The sequence below is a fragment of the Equus przewalskii genome, chromosome 29, assembly GCF_037783145.1.
Source record: "Equus przewalskii isolate Varuska chromosome 29, EquPr2, whole genome shotgun sequence".
Lineage (NCBI taxonomy): Eukaryota > Metazoa > Chordata > Mammalia > Perissodactyla > Equidae > Equus > Equus przewalskii.
The window spans coordinates 4,907,266-4,928,759 of record NC_091859.1 but is presented as its reverse complement, the minus strand read 5'-3'; the positions used below and the strand labels follow the sequence as shown (position 1 = coordinate 4,928,759).

Here is a 21,494-nt window from a genome sequence, read left to right as displayed (position 1 = left end):
GCATACAGTTTACCCCCATTACCCAGATAAAGAGGTTGAGGCCTAACGAGGTTACTTAAGTAATTTTTCTAGCGTGGAGCCAAGATTGGAACTTAGGCAGCCTGACTCAAGGTCCTGCTCTATGCTGGTTCTTGGAACTGGCCCATAACTTATAAAGCTATGTGAAAATACCCAAGGGATATGATGGGACTTGTTAAAATCGTATTGTTTCTGTGTTTTTGATTTTGAATCTGCATCTTTACTTCCTAATGTTTATGCTTTTTAAAATCGTTTTATTCTTTGATCTGACAACTTAAAAATTTATGCTTTTTCTATCAAAATTATACTATAAATTCAATCCTCAGGTTTTCTTTCCAGATAAGAACTGAGTCCACCTAAGATTAGCCTTGGTTGATACCCGTTACTGTAGAGTTCGTGGTGGTGTGTACTCTAAAACAACCCCAACCACAACCAATAACAACAAAATTCCTCTTTGTTTCTTGTTTCTGGAAAAATGAAATTAGCTTTTATAGTTGGTATTTATAAACAAGATTATCAGTTATAAAATGGAGCTATTTTTCTCTAGACCTAATCAAAATTCATTTTTCTTTTTCTTGTAAATTGTAACTGTATTTCCAGCTGCTTCTTTAGGCTTCTAGAAATTTAGTATTTCTTATCTAGTAGTATCTGAGGAATGGAAATTCTCTGTTAAATTAAAATTTGGTCTAGTATGGTAAATTTTAGGTTTCTCTTCATCATGTGAACAATATGCAGAAATAATATTTTATAACCATAAGTTGTTCAACTTTCTGGTAAGGAGGTATATTTGTTGGAAGAGGAAAACTTTCCTTAATACTTAACATTTGCTTTCTCATGAAGCATGAAATTAAAGCTTTGTTTCCTTTTAAATTATAATCCATGCCTAACTTAGATTTTACAGATAATAATGGATAATATAAAGTTGAGATTTCATAATACTGTACATCATTTATCTTGTTTATTTTGCCTTTAAGGGTCCAAAGGGTGAAGCAGTTGGATCCATAACCCAGCCCTTACCCAGCAGTTATTTGATCATCCGAGCTACTTCAGAGTCAGATGGTAAATACAGATTTTGATGGATTGGATTTTTGCTCCTTTTTTTTTTAAAGAAAAATTTTTAGCTTTTTTTTTTTTGCTGAGGAAGTTTCACCCTGAGGTAACATCTGTTGCCAATCTTCTTGGTTTTTTTGGTTGAGGAAGATTTGCCCTGAGCTAACATCTATGCCAGTCTTCCTCTTGTTTGTATGTGGGTCATTGCCACAGCACAGCTGATGAGTGGAGTAGGTCTGCGCCTGGGATCGGAACCTGCAAACCTGGGCCACCGAAGTGGAGGGCGCCAAACCTAACCACTACACCACAGGGCCGGCCCCATTTTGCTCCTCATTTTTAAGGATTTATTTTATATACCACTGTGTATTTTCCTTTGGGAACATCTGTCTTTAGTGTGGTATTTGCAGCAGAGGTATTGTAATCATAACTTGCTTAGAACACTAAATATAATTAACTTGGTCAACAAACAGTGAAATCTGATGGGAAGGAAGCATTGTATCATGAATGGTAAATTAGCACTCTGGAGTTTTCTTCGTCATCCTCCGTTGACACATGAACACCTTTTTGACTTGGTTAGTGTTCTCTGTGGTAACTCATTGTTTTATCATTGTAGAGGTATGTTTAATACTATTTGTATTTTATCACCAAATATTAACCCTTACAAGACACATGTACACTGGTTGAGGTTTTTTTACATAAGACATTCAAGTACAAACTTCTGTTCTTTACTTAATAACTTAATACTTAGCTCCTCTAGCAAATATGGAGCTTTAGTTACATGAAAGCAAGGTAACTTTACAACTTTAGGAGTTCATAGTGGATTTCTTTCTCACTTTTATGTCTTATAATTTAGGCTAGCTTAACCTAGGGAATCTTGTAAACTTCCAAAGTTTACTTTTACCAGATGATTATTTTTAAAATTAAAATATTATAGGCATGTGCTTTTGTCATGAAAGTGTTTTACTGGGCTGGTATCTCCAGCAGATCTTGAAACAAACATGTATGAGTTTAGGAGCAACTAACAATTTTTTCCTGCTAATACTGTTCTAAATTTTAATTTAAAAAATAAAGTTATTACTGTTTCTATTAATATGGCAGTTACTGACAGTATTGTATAAGCATTTTCCTGACTTGAAAATTTTGAAACATGTAAGTAGAATGGATGCTAAACCTGAGGATAGACCTTTTATCCACAACAAAACATTATTTTAGATGGTTTGTTTATAGTAGCAACATAACCCCTTCAGTATATTTTATGTACCTTTTTTGGTACCTTCAAATTATACGACATGTTAATGTTCTAAGATTTTAAAAATAAGGTACATTTATTTTCAGTTAGATGTAGTTTCTAGTGCTTGCTGTGCTGTTCATTTGCCAGTGGTTTCTAGATGCTTAGTATGTAAAAAGCACTTATTATACTGAAAAATTGCATTGAGAAATCCTGGTAAGATTTTATGTTCAAATTAACTTTTCCAGTGCATGTTTCTCAAAAACATCATAATACGTTTAAAGGTTAGCAGTGTTAAGTTAAAATGAATGCTAGTGTGGATCGTTTCTTGAGTTATACTGCTTATAAATCTGTGTTCTTCTAGGAAGGTGCTGGATGGACGCTTTGGAGTTGGCTTTGAAGTGTTCTAGCCTTCTTAAACGTACAATGATCAGAGAAGGAAAGGAACATGACCTGAGCATTTCATCAGAGAGCACACACGTGACTTTGTATGGCTTGTTACGTGCTAACAATCTCCACAGTGGTGACAACTTCCAGTAAGTAGATAGTGCCACTAATTTGGTGATTATTTTGAGGCCGTGTTGTTCACTAGGTTAGTAGGCCGGCCTGGAATTTTTCTGGTGTATCTAGCATTGAAACTTGGCTGTCTTCTTCCCATTATATAGCCGAAGGCCTGGTTTAAGATTTGTTTAGTTGTTGTGATAAGGTGTAGAAAGTTACTTCCTTGATTCCAGCTAATGTAAATTACTTGTTCTTTCCCAAATACAACCATGCTAACCATCTACCTTGTCTTTGTGCGTGGTGTTCCCTCCATCAAGAATGATTTCTAGTCCTCCTTGCTCTTTTTTCCTGTCATAAACCCATGTTTCCTTCAAGACCGATTTCACCTTTCCTGCTTCATAAAAATGAGATGTAACCTGTCCTTCTATTGTTGTTCTATAGTACTTTTTTTTTTGGCACTTGATTTGGTCTACCTGGTATTTGTGGGATTCTCCTGTTACATTGTAAGTGTTTTGAGTTGAAAGTGTATCCTGTTTGTGGTTTTATTCCCTGAAGTAGTCATTGTAGTTAATACTTTTCTCCAGTGAAACTCAGAAGCACTGTTGGAGACTCAGAGGTTTGTTGAGGTTAAGATCTCTTCTGTTGCTTTGCAGGAAAAATAGACTTCCCCTTTTCCTGTCTTGCCCCAACCCTCAGCTTCTGCTCTGCAGCCTCTTCCCATCAGTGTTGAGGTTCCTCTCCTCAGAGTTAGGCTGCTCCTCTCCTCTCCTCCATGTAACCTGAGCTGAACATTTTTTCCTGTCATTTGGCTTGACTCTTTTTTCTTTGCCCTCTTTAAAAACCTCCGTTACCTGACCTTTTACATCCTTTCTTTGCAGATCTATAGTCTGGAGCTTTATCTTAATTCCCAGTAGGGGAACCTGAATGGGATAGCATTGGGGGGTGCAACTGATATAGGGATGGGCTTTTTGTCAGGGCCTCTTCCCAAGATGTTTTCCTCGAAGCTCCTCAGCTATAAACAGTCCATTATTTTTACTGACTACCAGGCAATCTTTAAATGCTCTTACTTGGGGATCTTAAAAATTTATCTGTTTCACATATTTATTCATTAAAATTTTTGAGCCTCTTTTCTGTATTAGAACCATAGGTGTTTTCTGTATGATTCACCAAATTGTCTATAGGGAGGTGAATCAGATATAATCCTAATTTTGAATCCAGTACAACAGTTTATATTAGCTATGTGATCCTGGAGAGATGTTTTGTTTTGTTTGAAACCTATGAAATGCCAGGCAGCTATAAGTAGTGGGAAGATAATAATGACCTAAACAACCAGGGGGGACCGAGGGTAATATGGGATCAGGAGAATTTAGAGGGTGAGAACATGACATCCAGCTGGGGAGTCAGGGAAAGGATCAGTATAACAGACTTTACAAAAGTGGAATCAACATGTCAACCTGTTCATTTGGCTGTGTGACAGAAGACGGGCTATGAGTTGATGCTGCAGAGGTGAGGGAATGGGAGCTTCCTTTTGAGACTTAGAGTCTGTTTGGATGTAAGGGACAGGGAGTGGAATTCAAGTGATGATGTTTGCAAAACTTTAAAATCAACAAGAGGTGGTCTAAAATTTTGCTTTTGGAGTTTTGCCTCAAGTGGTAGAAAGGCAAAGAGCTCAGTGCCATCTTTTAGTACTTCCAAGGTTTTAATTTAATTTCTCAGTGCCTCCATTTGCTAACCTGGAAAGTGAGAATAATAATATTACTTATCTCAGGATTATTTTGCAGGTTAAATGAGTTACACGATGAAAAAACTTAGGCCAGTGCCTGGCTCGTAGTAAATTCTCAGTAAATGTTACACATCATTCTTATTTATAAATTAAATATTCTTAACCTCCTTTATTCTTCCTCATAATAATTCTTTTCTTTAAGGTTAAATGATAGTGAAATTGAACGACAGCATTTTAAGGACCAGGATATGTATTCTGATAAATCCGATAAAGAAAATGATCAAGAGCATGATGAGTCTGACAATGAGGTGATGGGGAAGAGTGAAGAAAGTGACACAGATACATCAGAAAGGCAAGATGACTCATATATCGAACCTGAGCCTGTGGAGCCTTTGAAGGAGACCACCTACACCGAACAGAGCCATGAAGAACTCGGAGAGGTGAAAGTTTGTGATCTTCAGAGATTTTGGTTTTCTAATTCTTGGGACTTTTCAAATGAAATTGAAGATACTTGTTTGACGTATTGCTCATTTTCATGAAAGAGAATATTTATATGATGCCTATTTTGTTTTAAAAGTTGCATACCTATGGAATATATCAGGATTTATAAACAACTAAACACATATACTCACACAAATACCAATATATTCTATTAAATTTAAAGTTTACGTTTTCCTCAGGTTTGCCTTTGAAATAGGATACTACTTGATGTCATTGCCAGGTACAAAGTAAATACAAGGAAACATGAGTTTATAACTTTCTTGTTACTGCTAGTGCATAGAAGTAAATATGGTATAAAATAAGAGAGGATAATGTTTTTTATAATGAATTCTTTGTATATAGCATTCACTTTGATGTTTCTTGCAACTACTCTTTTTACCTAAATTTCACAGCTATAGACTTTATTTATTGCCTAATGTATTTTAATACTTAGAATACTCCTATAGATAATTCATATTTTCAACATTAGCTGTCTTGTCTACATATCTATGTGTCTAAAATAAATATACTGTTTCAGTATTTTTTGTTAATTACTAAAGGCAGGTGAAGCTTCTCAAACAGAAACTGTGTCTGAAGAAAACAAAAGCCTTATCTGGACTCTGCTGAAACAAGTTCGTCCTGGCATGGACCTCTCCAGGGTGGTTCTGCCTACATTTATTTTGGAGCCTCGTTCTTTCTTGGATAAACTTTCAGATTACTACTATCATGCAGATTTCCTATCTGAGTAAGTGGATTAAGTGGATTCTCATTTCTTAAAATAAAACACACTTGATGATTTTAGAGGTTTTCAGAGTGCTAACTTCAGAGGTTGTGCCTTACCAAAATCAGGCCCTAATGAGCTGGCACTCTCTCCTCTGCCACTTCTGTAGTTGACCTTAATAAGGAGCACGTTTAACAAGTTGCTCTGATGTTTCCATTCGTGAAGTTGAATTGAGAGATCACAAGCTTGCCAGGGGGACAGGAGCTCTGTTCCTCACCAGCTAGTGCTGCTGTCGTGGCTCCCTGACCTGTTCCCTGACCTACCCCAGGGAGAGGGGTTGGCATTCTTCATTCTCCTTCACCTTTGTCCTCATTTGGGTCCCATCCTGGGGCTCGTGCTTTTGTTTATGCTTATCTTCTCTGCATGCTTGTGACGCATGTGCAGCTTACCACGACTGGAACGCCCTGCCAGTTTCTGGCTCATGGCATAAATTCCCCACTCTCCTCTTTGCTTTTCTTTCTGCCAGCTGATCCTGAGTGTAATTCTGCAGGAGGCAGGCATAAAGGAGATGAGGAGGAGCTGTCCACCTTTTTCCCAATAGTTCCTTAGAGAACCAGTAAAAACCGGCAACTTTGTGCATGCCTTTCCAAGTTTCATCTGTTACCCACCCCATTCCAGCAGCAGTTTCAAGGCACAGTGTTTCCTAAGATACTAAGTTCTGGCCCTGTGACCTGATTTTTAGATTCTGCATCAATATCTGTATTCAGTGTATTAGTTGCATCATTAGCCTATTAGTTGCATTAATGAACATTGCAAAAAAAAATCATAAGCTGAATAAAAGGATAATTGATAGACTGGGCGACTTTGCAAATTAAGTCATAAACAAAGTGTTAATCTCCCTAGAATAAAAAGGGCCCTTAGAAATTGAATGAAAATGCTCAAAACCTAATAGAAAAGGAGTGGAGGAAATGACCAGGCAATTCAAAAATGGAGAAATAGAAACAGTCCTTAAACATGTAAGCCTCACTCAAAATAAGGAAATTGCAGATTCAAACTATAATAAGGTATATTTTTCATCCATCACGTTGACCAAAAATCCAAAAGCTTTTATACCCCAGTTCTCCTTTATAATTTATTATAGTTCTTTCTTTTATAGGTCTAGAAATTCATTTCTTTCAGAATATGAGGCGTGTTCCTGTGAATGACAGTAAGATCTTCCTGAGAGCTGCTCATTTTCCCGAATTGAAAGATTGCACTTTTCTGGCCACAGACTGTTGCCAAGGCAGTGTGGGGCAGCAGGCACTCGTACAGTGCTGCTGGGTGATCCGGACTAGCACAGTGCCTTTGAAGGGAAGCTGGCAGTGTTTACCAAAATGATAGAGGCGTTCAGCCCTTTGACCCAGTAATCCTGCTTCTGGGAATAACTCGTACAGGTGTAACTACACATTTACAGAATGACATATATATGCAAGATTGTTGCAGCCAGGTGGGGAATAGAAAAAGATTAGCTAACTCAGGTGTCCAGCCACAGCTGACTGGTTAAATAATGTGTGATACATGCACACATAGGAAGAACTCTATAAACTGATTTGGAGGAATCTTCAGGATTATTTGAGTGTGCGAAAAAAGCAAGGTACAGAAGAATGTAGTTTGCTACCTTTTTTTTTCTATAAGAAAAAGGTACCTATTCATATTTGCTTCTTTATGCTTAAAGAAAAGTGTTTATATAAAAAAAAAAGCTTAAAAAAAAAGTTGCCTATAGAGGCTGGCCCCGTGGCCGAGTGGTTAAGTTCGCGCGCTCCGCTGCAGGCGGCCCAGTGTTTCGTTGGTTCGAATCCTGGGCGCGGACATGGCACTGCTCGTCAGACCACGCTGAGGCAGCGTCCCACATGCCACAACTAGAAGAACCCACAACGAAGAATACACAACTATGTACCGGGGGGCTTTGGGGAGAAAAAGGAAAAAATAAAATCTTTAAAAAAAAAAAAAGTTGCCTATAGGAGGTAAGTAGGAAGAGTATGGAGAGATGGGGCGATAGCAAGACATGTCTACTTCTTTGTATTGCTTTGAGTTTTGAACTCTGTATTCTATATGTATGTAATTTTAAACAAAATTGCATAGTAAGAGAATTTAAGCTCCACTGTAAGATAGGAAGAGAGCAATCAGAGTCGTTACTCTTGAAAATACAACTTTTCCACTTGGCACAGTTGTCAGTAAGCCTAGGCCTGGCCTCTTCCCTCTGACATTTCATCTTCAACAGACACCACACTGGCCCTTCAGACATGCTCTGGGGAGTAATAAATGGTTAAGTTGTTTTATATATGTATAACAATTCTTGGAGAATATGTATATATGAAAACGTCTCAGTAGAATTCACTTCTGACATACACAGTCAATGTTTTGCAATGTTTATAGCAGCAGCAGAGGGGCAAGGGGGCATGTGAGTCATGGCTTTTAAAAATTTCTTCATTAAAATTAAAATCATTCTTTGATTATCTTTATATTGATAGAGTTTGTTCACTATGGATAATCAATTGGGAGCACATAGGGGAGGTCGAAGGCTAAACCCGGGTTAAAACCTTTCTGATTGGTTTAAATTATTTTAAATCTTCTGTATTTGTGATTTGAAACTTCTATTTTGTACTAGGGACTAAAAAGTCATACGATCCTATACTTAGGGAGGCCCTTTGCATGGGCAAGGCTAGTACCAGCATATTGTCCTCCCTCGTGTACTACAGCGCTCACCAGTTATTGTTGATCTCCTCTAATTGACATCAACAACTGAGAGTAGACTAAATCCAGTGAGCATGGTCCTTCCCTGACATACGGGACTGAAGGCTTCCAATGAAATTGTTAATGAAGCTGCTTGGCCACTGCCCATCATTGCGAATGCTAGGCATCACGCAGTGCTTGAATCTCAAAATCTGTGTTTACTTTTATCAGTCACAGTTTCTCACAGAACCCCCAGCAACATAAGTGGTTCTGCAGAACCCCAGGAGAGAAGCCTTGGTTTGGAGAGTTTGAAAACTACTTGAGCAAAGACCTGGGTCATTTGTCAAAGAATAAGAATAATTGGGAGAAAAGTCACCAGATTATGAAAAATGATTCTTACAAAGTGATTTACGTGGTTGTTTTTGCCATCTATTTTAAATATGAATTATGCTTTCCAATTCTATATAATACTCAGTTGTTGACTTGATAAATATGAGGGAGAATTTGTGATATATTCTGTAAAATTTTCATGTATACCATTTTGTTTTTTAGGGCTGCTCTCGAGGAAAATCCTTATTTCCGTTTGAAGAAAGTTGTGAAATGGTATTTGTCAGGATTCTATAAAAAGCCAAAGGTAATATTTATGTTTTACTTTCTTTAGCCTTATATGAGTTCTTTATTTTTCATGTTATCTTTAGATTATTTATTAAGGATTGCATTACAGGGCCTCTTTGAGTTAGCAGAATTGCAAAATACCTGGTTGTTTAGATCTGTATTATGGTTTAAGTTATTTACCTTTATTTCCTATCACTCACTACTGTGAAATTTTATAAGGATAGCTCCCAGATGATACAGTTAGTTAAACCCATCTTGACTGGTTTAAACTATTTTGAATCTTATGTATTTGTAATTTGAAACTTGTATGTTTTTTACTAGGGACTGAAGAAACCTTATAATCCTATACTTGGTGAGACTTTCCGTTGTTTGTGGATTCATCCCAGAACAAACAGCAAAACTTTTTATATTGCTGAACAGGTATTAGAAATGCATGTTACAGAAACAAGACCACTTTGGAAGTTATTGGGTTATTTTTATAGAAAATATTAACTCAGTAAACTCACTGTTGATTAACCTTTTTAATAGTGAACATTTGGTAAACATTTCACCTTTAGTACTGAATACTAATAAATACCATACTCATAAGTATTACTGTTACAGTCATGGAACCGTAGGACCAAAAATAAATCAGTATTTTTTTCTGCTTCTGTCCCATTTGGGGGGTATTTTTGGCAAAAATCCTTGAGTGGTTCTCCAGTTCCTAAATCAAATTTACACCCATTTGTCTGGAATTCAAGGTCCTCCGTATCTTTCTAAATTTATGTCAAGTTACATGCTTCTCTGAGCCCTCTACAGTAGTCAGGCCTGTGCGTTCACCATTAGGTAACCTGACTTTGCCCTTCTTTTGCCTCATTATTTTTAAATTCAGTTCTCCAACCCCAGTATTTCTGCCCAGCTATTTTTTATCTAAATAGACTCTGACCCACTCATCTTTCATGATCCAGATGACTGCAACTCCTGGTGATTTCTCCCGTCTCAATCTTCTGTGTTATTTTTTGTGATTATCCGTTATGATGTTACTTTAACACTTGTATTGTATAACTTTTTACAGAATATTTATTTCCCTAATTGAATCGTTAGCTCCTTGAAGGTATACCCTCCCCATAATGCCTCTCCTTTTGTTGTACACATAGTAGGCAATCAGACAATATTTCTGAGTTTTATTCTTTCATAATTTAATCATATGCATCTATATTCATGATTCTCAGTCTTAACGGCAGTCCTAAGAAACCTGAGGAATATGACATTCTCTCTCACTACCAATGATTCCTTAATTTAATAGTTCTCACTTAGAGTGTAAGGAGGATGAGGAGACAATGTGTTATTTGAAAAACCTTCTTCTTCCCTAGAGATTCAATTTCAGATTGAAACCACTCATCTATATTAATTCTTAAAAAATTAATGATAATACCGTCTTGCATTTTAGTTCATTGTAATTCATTACTAAATTGAGAAGCTTGAGAAGAGTTTAATTGATTTTAGCTTTGTCTCATTTTTCAGAAAACATAAGATGTGTATATATATTGAAAATACTAGATTGTTAACCTGTTTGTCAAAGCTTTTGTTAGTTTCCTACAGCCTGTTCAGTAATCTGTATGAAGATAGCCACTGTATTAGTTATCCATTGCTGTATAACAAATTACTGCCAAAACTTAATGGCTTAAAACAATGCCCATGTATCGTCTCCGACAGTGAAGGTCAGGGATCTGGGAGCTCTTAACTGGGTGGTTCTGGCTCAGGGTCTATCAAGAGGTTGCAGTCAAGATGTCGCTAGCTCTCTAGTCCTCTGAAGGCTCACCTGGGCTGGGAGGCTCCACTTCCAAGCTCATCACCTGGCTTTTGACAAGAAGACTTAGTTCCTCACCACATGGTCCTCTCTATAGGGTTGTTCACAACATGGAAGCTGGCTTTTCAGAGCTGAGGTTCTGAGAGAGAGAGACACCAAGATGGATGCTGCCTTATAACCTAATTTCAGAAGTGACACACTATCACTTCCACATAAACTAACTTTGGTACAGTGTAAGAGGAGCCCACCTACTGGTTGTAACACCAGGAGGGTGGTTTCTATAGTCATCAGTATTTAATTTTACTACTTACCAAACGTTTCTTCTTATTCATTATTAGAATATACTGTTAAGACAAACTTTTGATAATAGCATAATAATATGCTTATGTTATTCTATTTTATGGTTTTTCTGTGTTCAACAGGTGTCCCATCATCCACCAATATCTGCCTTCTATGTAAGTAACCGAAAGGATGGCTTCTGCCTTAGTGGTAGTATCCTGGCTAAGTCCAAGTTCTATGGTGAGTTTCCCCTTGTCTGCACCTTTCCGAAAGGTAGTATTTTCTGGTGAGCTTTTATATAGACAACGTCTTGGGCTGTTTTCAGCAAGAAATTCCTATGTCATTTTAAGTATCATCTTTATTTGATTAATGGCCTTTCTTTAACAGTGTTTTTCTTTGCCCATTCACAAATAGAGATATGACTCATTTTATGTAAGTATTTATATGTATATAATTTTATGTAAGTATGTATATAATTTTACGTAAGTATTACATACATGTAAATTCATCACAAACACTACATATCAAAAGACAGAGTAATGATTGCCCACTGTGGCTAGATGCATTTATTTTGCCTTTAGCTCTACTAAGGTTTTTTAAGCACTTCAAGGTACCTGAGGGATTGATCTTTCTATTTAGTCTTTGACTAGAGAGAGATTCCAAGTACAGTTAGAATACTTGGTCCAGGGTCAGTCAGTAATGATCCTTAACCTCAGACCAAATAACATACTAATAAAAACTGTTATAAATGCAAGGGAAAATAGAGAAATAAAGTTACAGTAGGAAACCTTAATCTCAAAACTGCAACAATTCAAGCAAATCATAGCCCAAAACTATACACCAGTAGAAAATATATAACGTTAAGTGCTTTTGTTTTTTTTTAATGAACTTGTATATGGAGAAAAATCAATGAATTAACTTTCAACTGAAGAATTTTAAACCTGAGAGAGAAAAAATTATGGTAAGATAGGAAAAATAAAATACATCAAGAGAAACCCAAGGTCTACTTTCCTGAGAGGGTGGAGAACGACAGATAAGTCTGTGACAGGGAAATATAACAATAGTTTTTGACCCAGGAGCATGGTGTATGCCTTTATTTTTCTTTAAGATGTCTTTTATTTCCCTTGATGTTTTTGTTTGGATTTGGGTTCTGGTTTCTTGCCTAGTTTTATGTCTGTCTTCTTTCAGAGCATGAATGTTGTCTTCTGAAGGTTACGTATATTTGTCATCCCTCCCCACGGCACCTTCAATCCCTCCCTGCCCCTGGTCTGGCCAGTGCGAATGCCTTTTATGAGTGCATGCTCTACCCTTCTCGGCGTCTTTGTTGCGTGCCCGGTGCATAGCTCACTTCCTGGGATTACTTCAGCAGCTGGCCTTCTTTGTTCTATGTTGTAGTATAGTTTGTGTATATCAGAGCTATCTGCTCCTTTATAATTTCAAAGAATTTATGAAATTCAGGCTTCGTAGGGGCACTTTTTTGATTACTTCCTCATTTCTTCTTTGATTACTGACTTGCTCAAAAGAAACTTCTTGTTGGGTGAGTTTTGATAGTTTACATTGTTCTAGGAATTAGTTCATTTTCTTGAGTCTAAATTAAGCTAAATTTAAAGACATCTGGGCAGGGTATATTCTTCTTAACAAGTAGTCTCTCTTTCTTGACATTTTAATGTAGTTAAATATCAATTTTTCCTTTGATGGTTTTTGCTTTTGATGTCGTGTTAGAAAACCTCACTTCAGCTTACACAATAATTCACTTACATGTTCTCATACTTTTATGCTTCCATTGCTCTTTAACTTGCTTGGGATTTATTTCTGTGTATATAGTATGGGTAGAGTGAAGCAAGATCACAACTTTCTTTTCCCGAAAGCCCATTAATTTTCCCAATACCTGATTTATTTATCATGGGTTTTAATGGTGTTATTTTCTATTTCAAGGGCTGTCTTTTCTGATCTATTGATCCATCTTTTCTTGTACCACTGTTATATGCCCTAAGAACCACTTATTTTTAAATGGCTTCTAGTATTCTGTAGAGCAGATAAAATGTAGGTACTTAGCCACTCTGGCTAAGTTGGGTTGAATAATTTATCATCATTTGGGAGAACTGTTTGTGTTTTTCAGGTGGTATTCATGAACTACTAATTTCAGTATCACTTCTAGTATTAGTTAAAATTTTGGCATCCTGAACTCCAGTCTTGACTTACTAAATCAAAATTGCCGGGCTCAAGAATACATTTTTAAAGTCTCCTGAGGAAATTCTAATGTACACTAAAATTTGAAATGGCTTATGATATACTGTTAAGTGGAAGGTGGAGTATAAATAATATATGCACTGAGTCAACTCTGCTTTTTTTTTTTTAAGATTGGCAGCTGAGCTAACAACTGTTGCCAGTCTTCTTTTTTTTTATGTCTGCTTTTGCTTCCCAAATCCCCCCAGTACACAGTTGCATATTTTTAGTTGTAGGTCCTTCTAGTTGTGGCGTATGGGACACCGCCTCAGCATGGCCTGATGAGCAGTGCCATGTCTGTGCCCAGGATCCAAACGGGTGAAACCCTGGGCCGCCGAAGTGGAGCATGCAGACTTAACCACTTGGCCACAGGGCTGGCCCCTCAGCTCTGCTTTAAAACATGCATACATTCATGCATAGGGAAAAAAGATGCAAGGAATTATGTTAAGATTTTATGATTACCCTGGATGATGGAATTATGGGTAATTGTTTTGGGTTTTTCAACTTTTCCATGACGAGCAAGCATTTCCTTTAAAATAAGGGAAAATTCAGTTATTTTAAGATCCATTATGGTTATGAATACTATATAACACAAGAGAAATGATTTTATGATATACTAATACACGTAAAAAGTTGGATACAAACAATCTGCAGTTTCACTGAATTAAGAATGTATGTGGACAATAATGATTGAATGAGGTCCTCCTAGACCAATCCTTCTCCTCTAGGCATCTGGCCGTAATACAAAAAACAGCTTCCTGAAGACACTGAAGAGAGAGCAGTTGCGGGCGAATTCTGCGGGAAGTCCACACTCGTAGAACAGGAATGAAAAAGAATAAATCCCTGTTTTCAGGGCTTTAAGCCTCAGGTCAGGTGCAGTTAGCAGGTGCACTGGTGGAAACATTGCAGTCTTTCTGGCCTGGGGAACCAGATGCTAAATTAAGAGAAAGCATGGCCACTGGACAGACAGCGGGGATCTCAAAAGGAAAAGAGCCAGAAAGGGGGGTCTCAAATTCTCTCTATCCGCTTCTCTGGCTAAATCCAGAACAGAACTGCCACCCAAAAACAAAGTTTGTAATTCAAGTCCAACCAAATAATTGCCTGCTAAAACAAAGGAACAATTCTCAGTGGAGAAAAATAATAGAATACAGAGTCTCCACAACTTGACATTTATAATGTCTAGGATAAAATCCAAAATTACCTAACTTTAAAGACCCAGGAAAATAGACCATATTCTCAAAGGAAAAGAAAATCAACTAAGACCAACCCCAAGATATAGTGTTGGAAGTAGCACACAAGGATTTTAAAGTGGCTATAAGTACCCTTTAGTAAATAGAAGAAAATATGGTCACAGTGAATGAAATGAAATAGGACAGCTTAGCAGGAAAAGTAGAAATATATTTTAAAAATCAAATAAAAATTCTAGAACTGAAAAATTCAATATTTGAAATTAAAAATTCATGAAATGAACTTTACAACAGAATGGAATGACAGCGTAAGTGACCTTGTAAATAGATCAATAGAAATTATCCAATGTGAAAAGGACAGAGAAAAATTATTTTTAAAAATGAATAGAGCCTCAGATCTCTTATATCACATGTTCTAATACATGGGTTATTGGAGTCCCAGAAAGAGAGAGAAAATGAAACAGGAAAAAAGTGAGTTTAAAAAGTGATGGCTAAAAGTTCTCCAAATTTAATGAAAGGTATTATATTATATATTCAAGATGCCCAAAGAACACACCAAGCAGCATAAACATTAAGATGCTAAGCTATGACACAACATAGTCAAACTATTGAAAGCCAAACATCAAAGGGAAATCTTGAAAACTTAAGAGAAAGCAATCTAATACATTTGGGGAAACAATGATTCTGCAATGACCCACTTCTTATTAGAATCTATGAAGAACTCAAGAAAGTAGAACATCTCTGCAGTGTTGAAAGAAAATAGCTGTCAACCCAGAATTCTATATCCACTGAAAATATTCTTCAAGACTGTAGACATTATCAGATAAAATAAAACTAAAAGAATTTGTTGCCAGAAGACTCATACTACAAGGAAAGCTAGATAAAGTTCTTTAGGCCAAAGATAAAGGGGACCAGATAGAAACTCAGATCCTTAAAATGGACAGATTATCAGAAATGGTAAATATCTGGTAAATACAAGGACATTTTTTTCTTGTTTTTTCCTCTCAGTTTGTTTACAATACATATTTCTGTTCAAAACAAAAATTTCAACATTGTCTTGTGAGTTTTATAACATATACAGATATAGCATATATAACTACAGCATAAAGGCTTAGAGGAGAATGGACCTACAAGTTACAAAGTTTCTACATTTTATACAAGTGGAATAATTTAACTGTAAGTGGACTGTGGAATTTTAAAGATAACTGTTTGTGATCCCTAAAGCAGTGGTCCTCAACTTAGGGGCAGTTTTGCCTCCCAGGAGACTTTGACAATGTTCGAAGACATTTTGGTTTTCACAGTTGGTGTATTTGGTAGGTAGAGGCCAGTGAGGCTGCTAAAGATCCTACAATGCTTAGGAGAGCCCACTACAACAAAGAATTGTCTAGCCCAAGATGTCAGGAAAGCTGCTGTCGAGAAACCCTACCTTAGAGCACTTGTGCCACACATGTGCACATTGTGTGCACACATCAAATAATGCCAAGAAGTACAGGTAAAAAGCCAATAAAAATATTGAAATTCTGAAAGAGAAAATTCAGATTATTTTAAAAAGTAGCAGGAAAGCTTGATCAAGGAACAAAACTCAGAACAAATAGAAAATACATAGTAAAACGGCAGACGAAAACTCACTCATTATGATTACATCCATGTTAATAGCCAAAATAATCTAATTTAGAGACAGAGATTGTCAGATTTAATAAAACAGCAAGGGCTAACACACTTTAAATTTAAAGACACAAATAGTTTGACAGTAAATAGATGGAAAATGTTAAAAGCTAAACTATGCAAAGATTAAGTTCAAGTATGATTGTCTATATTAATAGAGTAAATTTTAAGTTACAATGGGTTAACACAAAAAAAGAGAAGTGTTTCATAATGGTAAAAAGTTTAGTACGTTAGACAAGCATAATAATCATAAATGTCTATATGCCTAATCACAGAACTTGAAAATACATGAAGCAAAATAGAATTAATGAGGGAGATATAGACAGTTCGAAAATCATAGTTGTAGATATTAACACTCCTCAGCAAATAATAAGACAACTAGGTGAAATATAAGCAAAGATATATAAGACCTGAAGAACATATCTACCACCTTACCCTAATTGACATTTCTAAAACATCACAGTCAGCAATTACAAAATACACATTATTTTCAAGTACATATATGGTGTTTTTCACTAGTATAGACCATATGTTTGACCATTAAACAACTCTCCATAAATTTCGAAAGACTAAAATCATGAGTTCTGCAACCTCAATGAAATAGAACTAGAAAAAAAGAATAAGATATCAAAGGAAACTCCAAATATTTGGAAATTAAACAACTCACTACTAAATAGTTAATGAGCCAAAGGAGACATTAGAAAATATTTTGAACTAAATAGTAATGAAAATACAACATATCAAAATTTGTGGGATGCAGCAAAATGGTGCTTAGAGAGAAATTTATAACTTTATAAAAGGAGAGAGATCCAAATCAGTGATCCACCTTTTTACCCTATTATAAAAAAAGCTAATTAAATTCAAAGTAAATAAAAGAAAGGAAATATTGAAGAGCAGATAGTATAGAAAGTAGACAGTCAATACAGAAAAGCAGGGAATCCCAGAGTTTAGACTGATCAAGAAAAAGGAATACAAATTAGGAATAAATGAGTGGAATCATTGCTGATCCTACAGACACTAAAAGGATGATGAAGAAATTTTATAGACAATTTTAAGCCAATAAGTTTGATAGCTTAGATGAAATAGGCAAATACCTTGAAAAACACAAATTACCAAAACTGACCCAAGAAGCAACAAGAAATTTTAATAGCCTTAAATCAGTGAAGGAAATTGAATTACTAATTTAAAATCTTTCTTCAAAGATATGCTCCAGGCCCAGATGTCTTGAGTTCTTCTAAACATTTAAGGAAGAAATACCAATTCTATACAACTTCTTACAGAAAATAGAAGAGGAGGAAACACTTCTCAAGTCATTTTGTGAGGCCAGCATTACCCTAATCCCAAAATCAACATTACACGAAAACTACAGAGCACTCTTTATCACGAATATACGTGCAAAAATCCTTAAATTATTAGCAAATCAGTATATATAAATGGTAATACACACATATGAGGATATATAAAAAGGATATATATCATGATCAAGTGGGGTTTATCTCAAGACTACAAGGTTGGTATATGATCTGAAAACCAACCAATGTAATTCATGTTAGTAGAAGAAACTGTGTCATTTTAATAGATGCAAAAAAGACATTTCACAAAATTCAACACCTACTCACGATAAAAGCTCTCAACAGACTAGGACTAGATTAAAGTTATGTATGGAAAATATACAGCCAACTTCATACTCTTAAGGTGAAAATTCAATAATCTTTACTTAAGATCAGAAACAAGGCAAGAATGTTCATTCTCACAACTTCTGAACAAAATGTTATTAGAGGTCCTAGCTAATGCAGCAGGGAAATTAAAGAAAAAAGCATGCAGGTTAGAAAGGAAGAAGTTAAACCATATACGTACCTGATCTGTATAGAAAATCCTCAAGAATATGCAAAAAAATTGACCAAAACTACTAGAATACGTGAAGTTAGTAAGGTTGCAGGATACAAGGTCAAAGCACAAAAGTCCTTTGTATTTCTATGCAGTAGAAGTGAACCCTTGCAGAATGAAGTTTTTAAAAACACCAATTATAATAGTATCTGAAACATAAAATACTTAGGCATAAATTTAATGAATTTTTTTGTTTGTTTGAGGAAGATTAGCCCTGAGCTAACATCTGCCACCAATCCTCTTCTTTTTGCTGAGGAAGACTGGCCCTGAGCTAACATCCGTGCCCATCCTCCTCTACTGTATATGTGGGATGCCTTCCACAGCACGGCTTCCCAAGCAGTGCCATGTCTGCCCCAGTGAACCAGCGAACCCTGGCCACCGAAGCAGAACATGCAAACTTAACCGCTGCACATCTCGCTGGCCCCAAATTTATTTATTAATTAAGACCTGTACACCAAAAACTCCAAAACATTGCTGAGGAAAATTAAGATTTAAGTACATGGAGAGATGCACTATGTTCATATATTAGATTTTTTAATATTGTTAAAATGGCGTGAAATGTTGATACAACAACGTGGATAAACCTAAAAATCATTTTGCTAAATGAAAGAAGTTAAACACAATAAACTACATATTCTGTGAAGCCATATATACAAAAATTTTAGAATTGGTAAAACTACAGTGATAGAAACCAGACCAGTGGTTTCCTGGAGCTGGAGGAAACAATTGACTGCCAAAGAGCCAGGGGGAACTTCTTGGCGTGATGGAAAGTTCTGTATCTTGATTGTGGTGGTGGTAGTTACATGACTGTACACAATTGCTAAGACTATCAAAATGCACAGTTAAAATGGGTCATGTATGTAAATTATACTTCAATAAAACTGGTGAGGGCAAAGAAAAATACATTTGGGAGAAAAGCTAGAAGAAAATACCATGAAATTTTATCATTTTGCTGGGTTATGCATATTTTTAATTTTTCTAAATTATAGTAGTATTATGTCAATTATAAGTACTTAAAGCTTAAAACTTGACTTTGTTATTGTTAGTACTGTCAAGTCGATTCGATGTGTAGGCACCCTGTGCACAGCAGTGCAGAACCCTGCCCGGTCTGTCTGCACCTTCGTCTCACCTTATGCTCTATCAGATACTGCTCTGCTGCTATTCATAGGGCTTTCATGGCCCATTTTTTTGGAAGTGGGTGGCCAGGTCCTTCCTCCTGGTCTGTTTTAGTCTGGAAGCTCTACTGAAACCTGTCCGCCATGGATGACCCTGCTGGTGTGTCAAATACTGGTGGCATAGCTTTCAGCATCACAGCAACAGGCAGCTAGGCCTCAGTGGTGAAAGCACCAAATCTTAAGTACTAGACCACCAGGGCTGGCTAGTGTGACTTACAGATAAAAACATAATGGTTTTATTAAAAAAGTGGAAAAATTAATCTATATAGTGAAAGAGTCAGTATTTTATTGTGTTCTACATGGTTAAGACTTTTCTTGGATAAAGAGCACAGATTAATGGTTACCAGAGGGGAAGGGGGTTGGGAGGTGGGTGAAAGGGACAAAGGAGCACATATGTATGGTGATGGATAAAAATTAGACTACTGGGGGTGAGCACGATGAAGTGTATTCAGGAATTGATAAATAAACAATAATATACACCTGAAATTATGCAATGTTATATACCATTATAATCCCAATAAAATTACTTGGGGGAGAAAAAAGATTTTTCTTAAGAGCCTCATATAAAATAACATATAACAAGCACATTACTCTACCTTTTAAAAGTACTCATTTTGTAAGAATGGGAATATGGATCAAATAATGTTTTGGATATAAGATAAATGTATGTTTGGCACATTAAGATTGAGACATTTTTAAGACATTCCACTATAGATGTCTGGTTGGTGTCCTAAATATATTTTGTTTGTTTTGAAGTGGTTGACTGAGTTTTGCGAAATTTAATAAACAATATTTATTTCAGGAAACTCATTATCTGCAATATTAGAAGGAGAAGCACGTTTAACTTTCTTGAATAGAGGTGAAGATTATGTAATGACAATGCCATATGCTCATTGTAAAGGTAAATATTTTCCATAATTGACTTAGACATTCCTTAAACCTTCTCTTTAAGTAAATGTATATGGCTGTAGTTTGTTATGTTTTGAGATTGGTGGAGTCAGCTTTTGTTTGAAAGTGTCTTTGGTTTACAGATGCTCAAGATATTGCTGTCATCTGCTGAATATTTCTGTAGTGAATTAATTCACCCACAGTGGGCTTTTTATGACACACTCTAGTTGGAAGAGGCTGATTTATAATAATAGAATTTCATTTGCCTTATGTGCAGGTTTTAAAATTTGATGAAACTGCCCTTATTTCAGAATTTATAAAAGTGATTTTCATTTTCTACACCACTATTCCTTTTTTAACTTTTAATTTACTGCTTTTCATTGTACTGAGTCCTTTAAAAAATTTTCAATCCTCATTTGGCAATTTTTAAAAATTAATGTATTAATACTTTTTCTCATTATTTAGGATACAGATAAAGATATTAAACAATAACTATAATTTTTGACGGGCCAGGCTCCCAGCTGTTCTGTGCCCTTTATGTTTGTAAACTGATCTAGTCACTCCAGCAGCCCTGTAGAGGAGTTAATGTTATCACTGTTTCATGGATGAGGGAAATGAGGCACAAAGAGGTTAATTTGCCTGAGCTCAGCTAGGATGCGACAGTCAAGATCTCTGCAGTCTGCAATCCTGTGCTAGAAAGCATCAGCTTAAACACTCAGCTTGGTCATTATTACCCTCCCTTCCAACTCGTTTCTTAAATATAATTTTTTGGGTGATTATCCTCTATTTTAGGAACTGATTCATGAAAACATTGAAATCATTTCATATGGCCTCATTTCACAGATGAGAAAACTGGAAGGGTTAAGAATTTTATCCAAGGCCAAACCAACTAGTTTTAGTAAGAATGCTGAGACTAAACTCTAAGCTTGTTGACTCCTATCCACTGTACCATGAATCTGCCTAGTACTAAGTACAGGAGTGGCCAACTTGTGGCCTCAGGCTAGATAATTCTCAGAGGTTCCTGTATGGTTCATAAAATAGGCATGAAGTGAAATATCTGAAATTATTAATTGAATTGATAAGAAATATGTTTTAAATTTTGTATCGTTTGGAATAAATAAAATGATATTTCATGTAGATACTCAGTGCCATCCATACCCAAGGAGCAACAGGAAAATTCTTTTGTAGCAATGTTTTTATTGTGCAGAAAAGCATGAGCATAGAAAACAATGGTTATTTTCTACCCTTGTGTATTTTCTAAGATGTGTTCCCCAAACCACTAGCCTCACAAATTGTTTTACAAAATAACAGTTTCATAGCCAAATAAGTATGAGACACATTGCATAGTGT

The 21,494-nt window shown here is 36.0% G+C and overlaps 1 protein-coding gene across 11 annotated transcripts in view; it reads left to right on the top strand.

Annotated features, from left to right (window-relative positions):
* OSBPL8 (oxysterol binding protein like 8) overlaps positions 1 to 21,494 on the top strand; it is a 196,096-nt gene that overhangs the window by 147,674 nt on the left and 26,928 nt on the right. For all 11 annotated transcript variants that reach the window (XM_070600113.1, XM_070600115.1, XM_070600117.1 and 8 more), the window contains 8 exons: positions 993 to 1,077; positions 2,661 to 2,832; positions 4,723 to 4,960; positions 5,561 to 5,745; positions 8,986 to 9,067; positions 9,370 to 9,468; positions 11,260 to 11,356; positions 20,059 to 20,157. In XM_070600113.1, the coding sequence (XP_070456214.1) occupies positions 993 to 1,077; positions 2,661 to 2,832; positions 4,723 to 4,960; positions 5,561 to 5,745; positions 8,986 to 9,067; positions 9,370 to 9,468; positions 11,260 to 11,356; positions 20,059 to 20,157 (1,057 nt within the window). The remainder of the gene's footprint in view (positions 1 to 992; positions 1,078 to 2,660; positions 2,833 to 4,722; positions 4,961 to 5,560; positions 5,746 to 8,985; positions 9,068 to 9,369; positions 9,469 to 11,259; positions 11,357 to 20,058; positions 20,158 to 21,494) is intronic.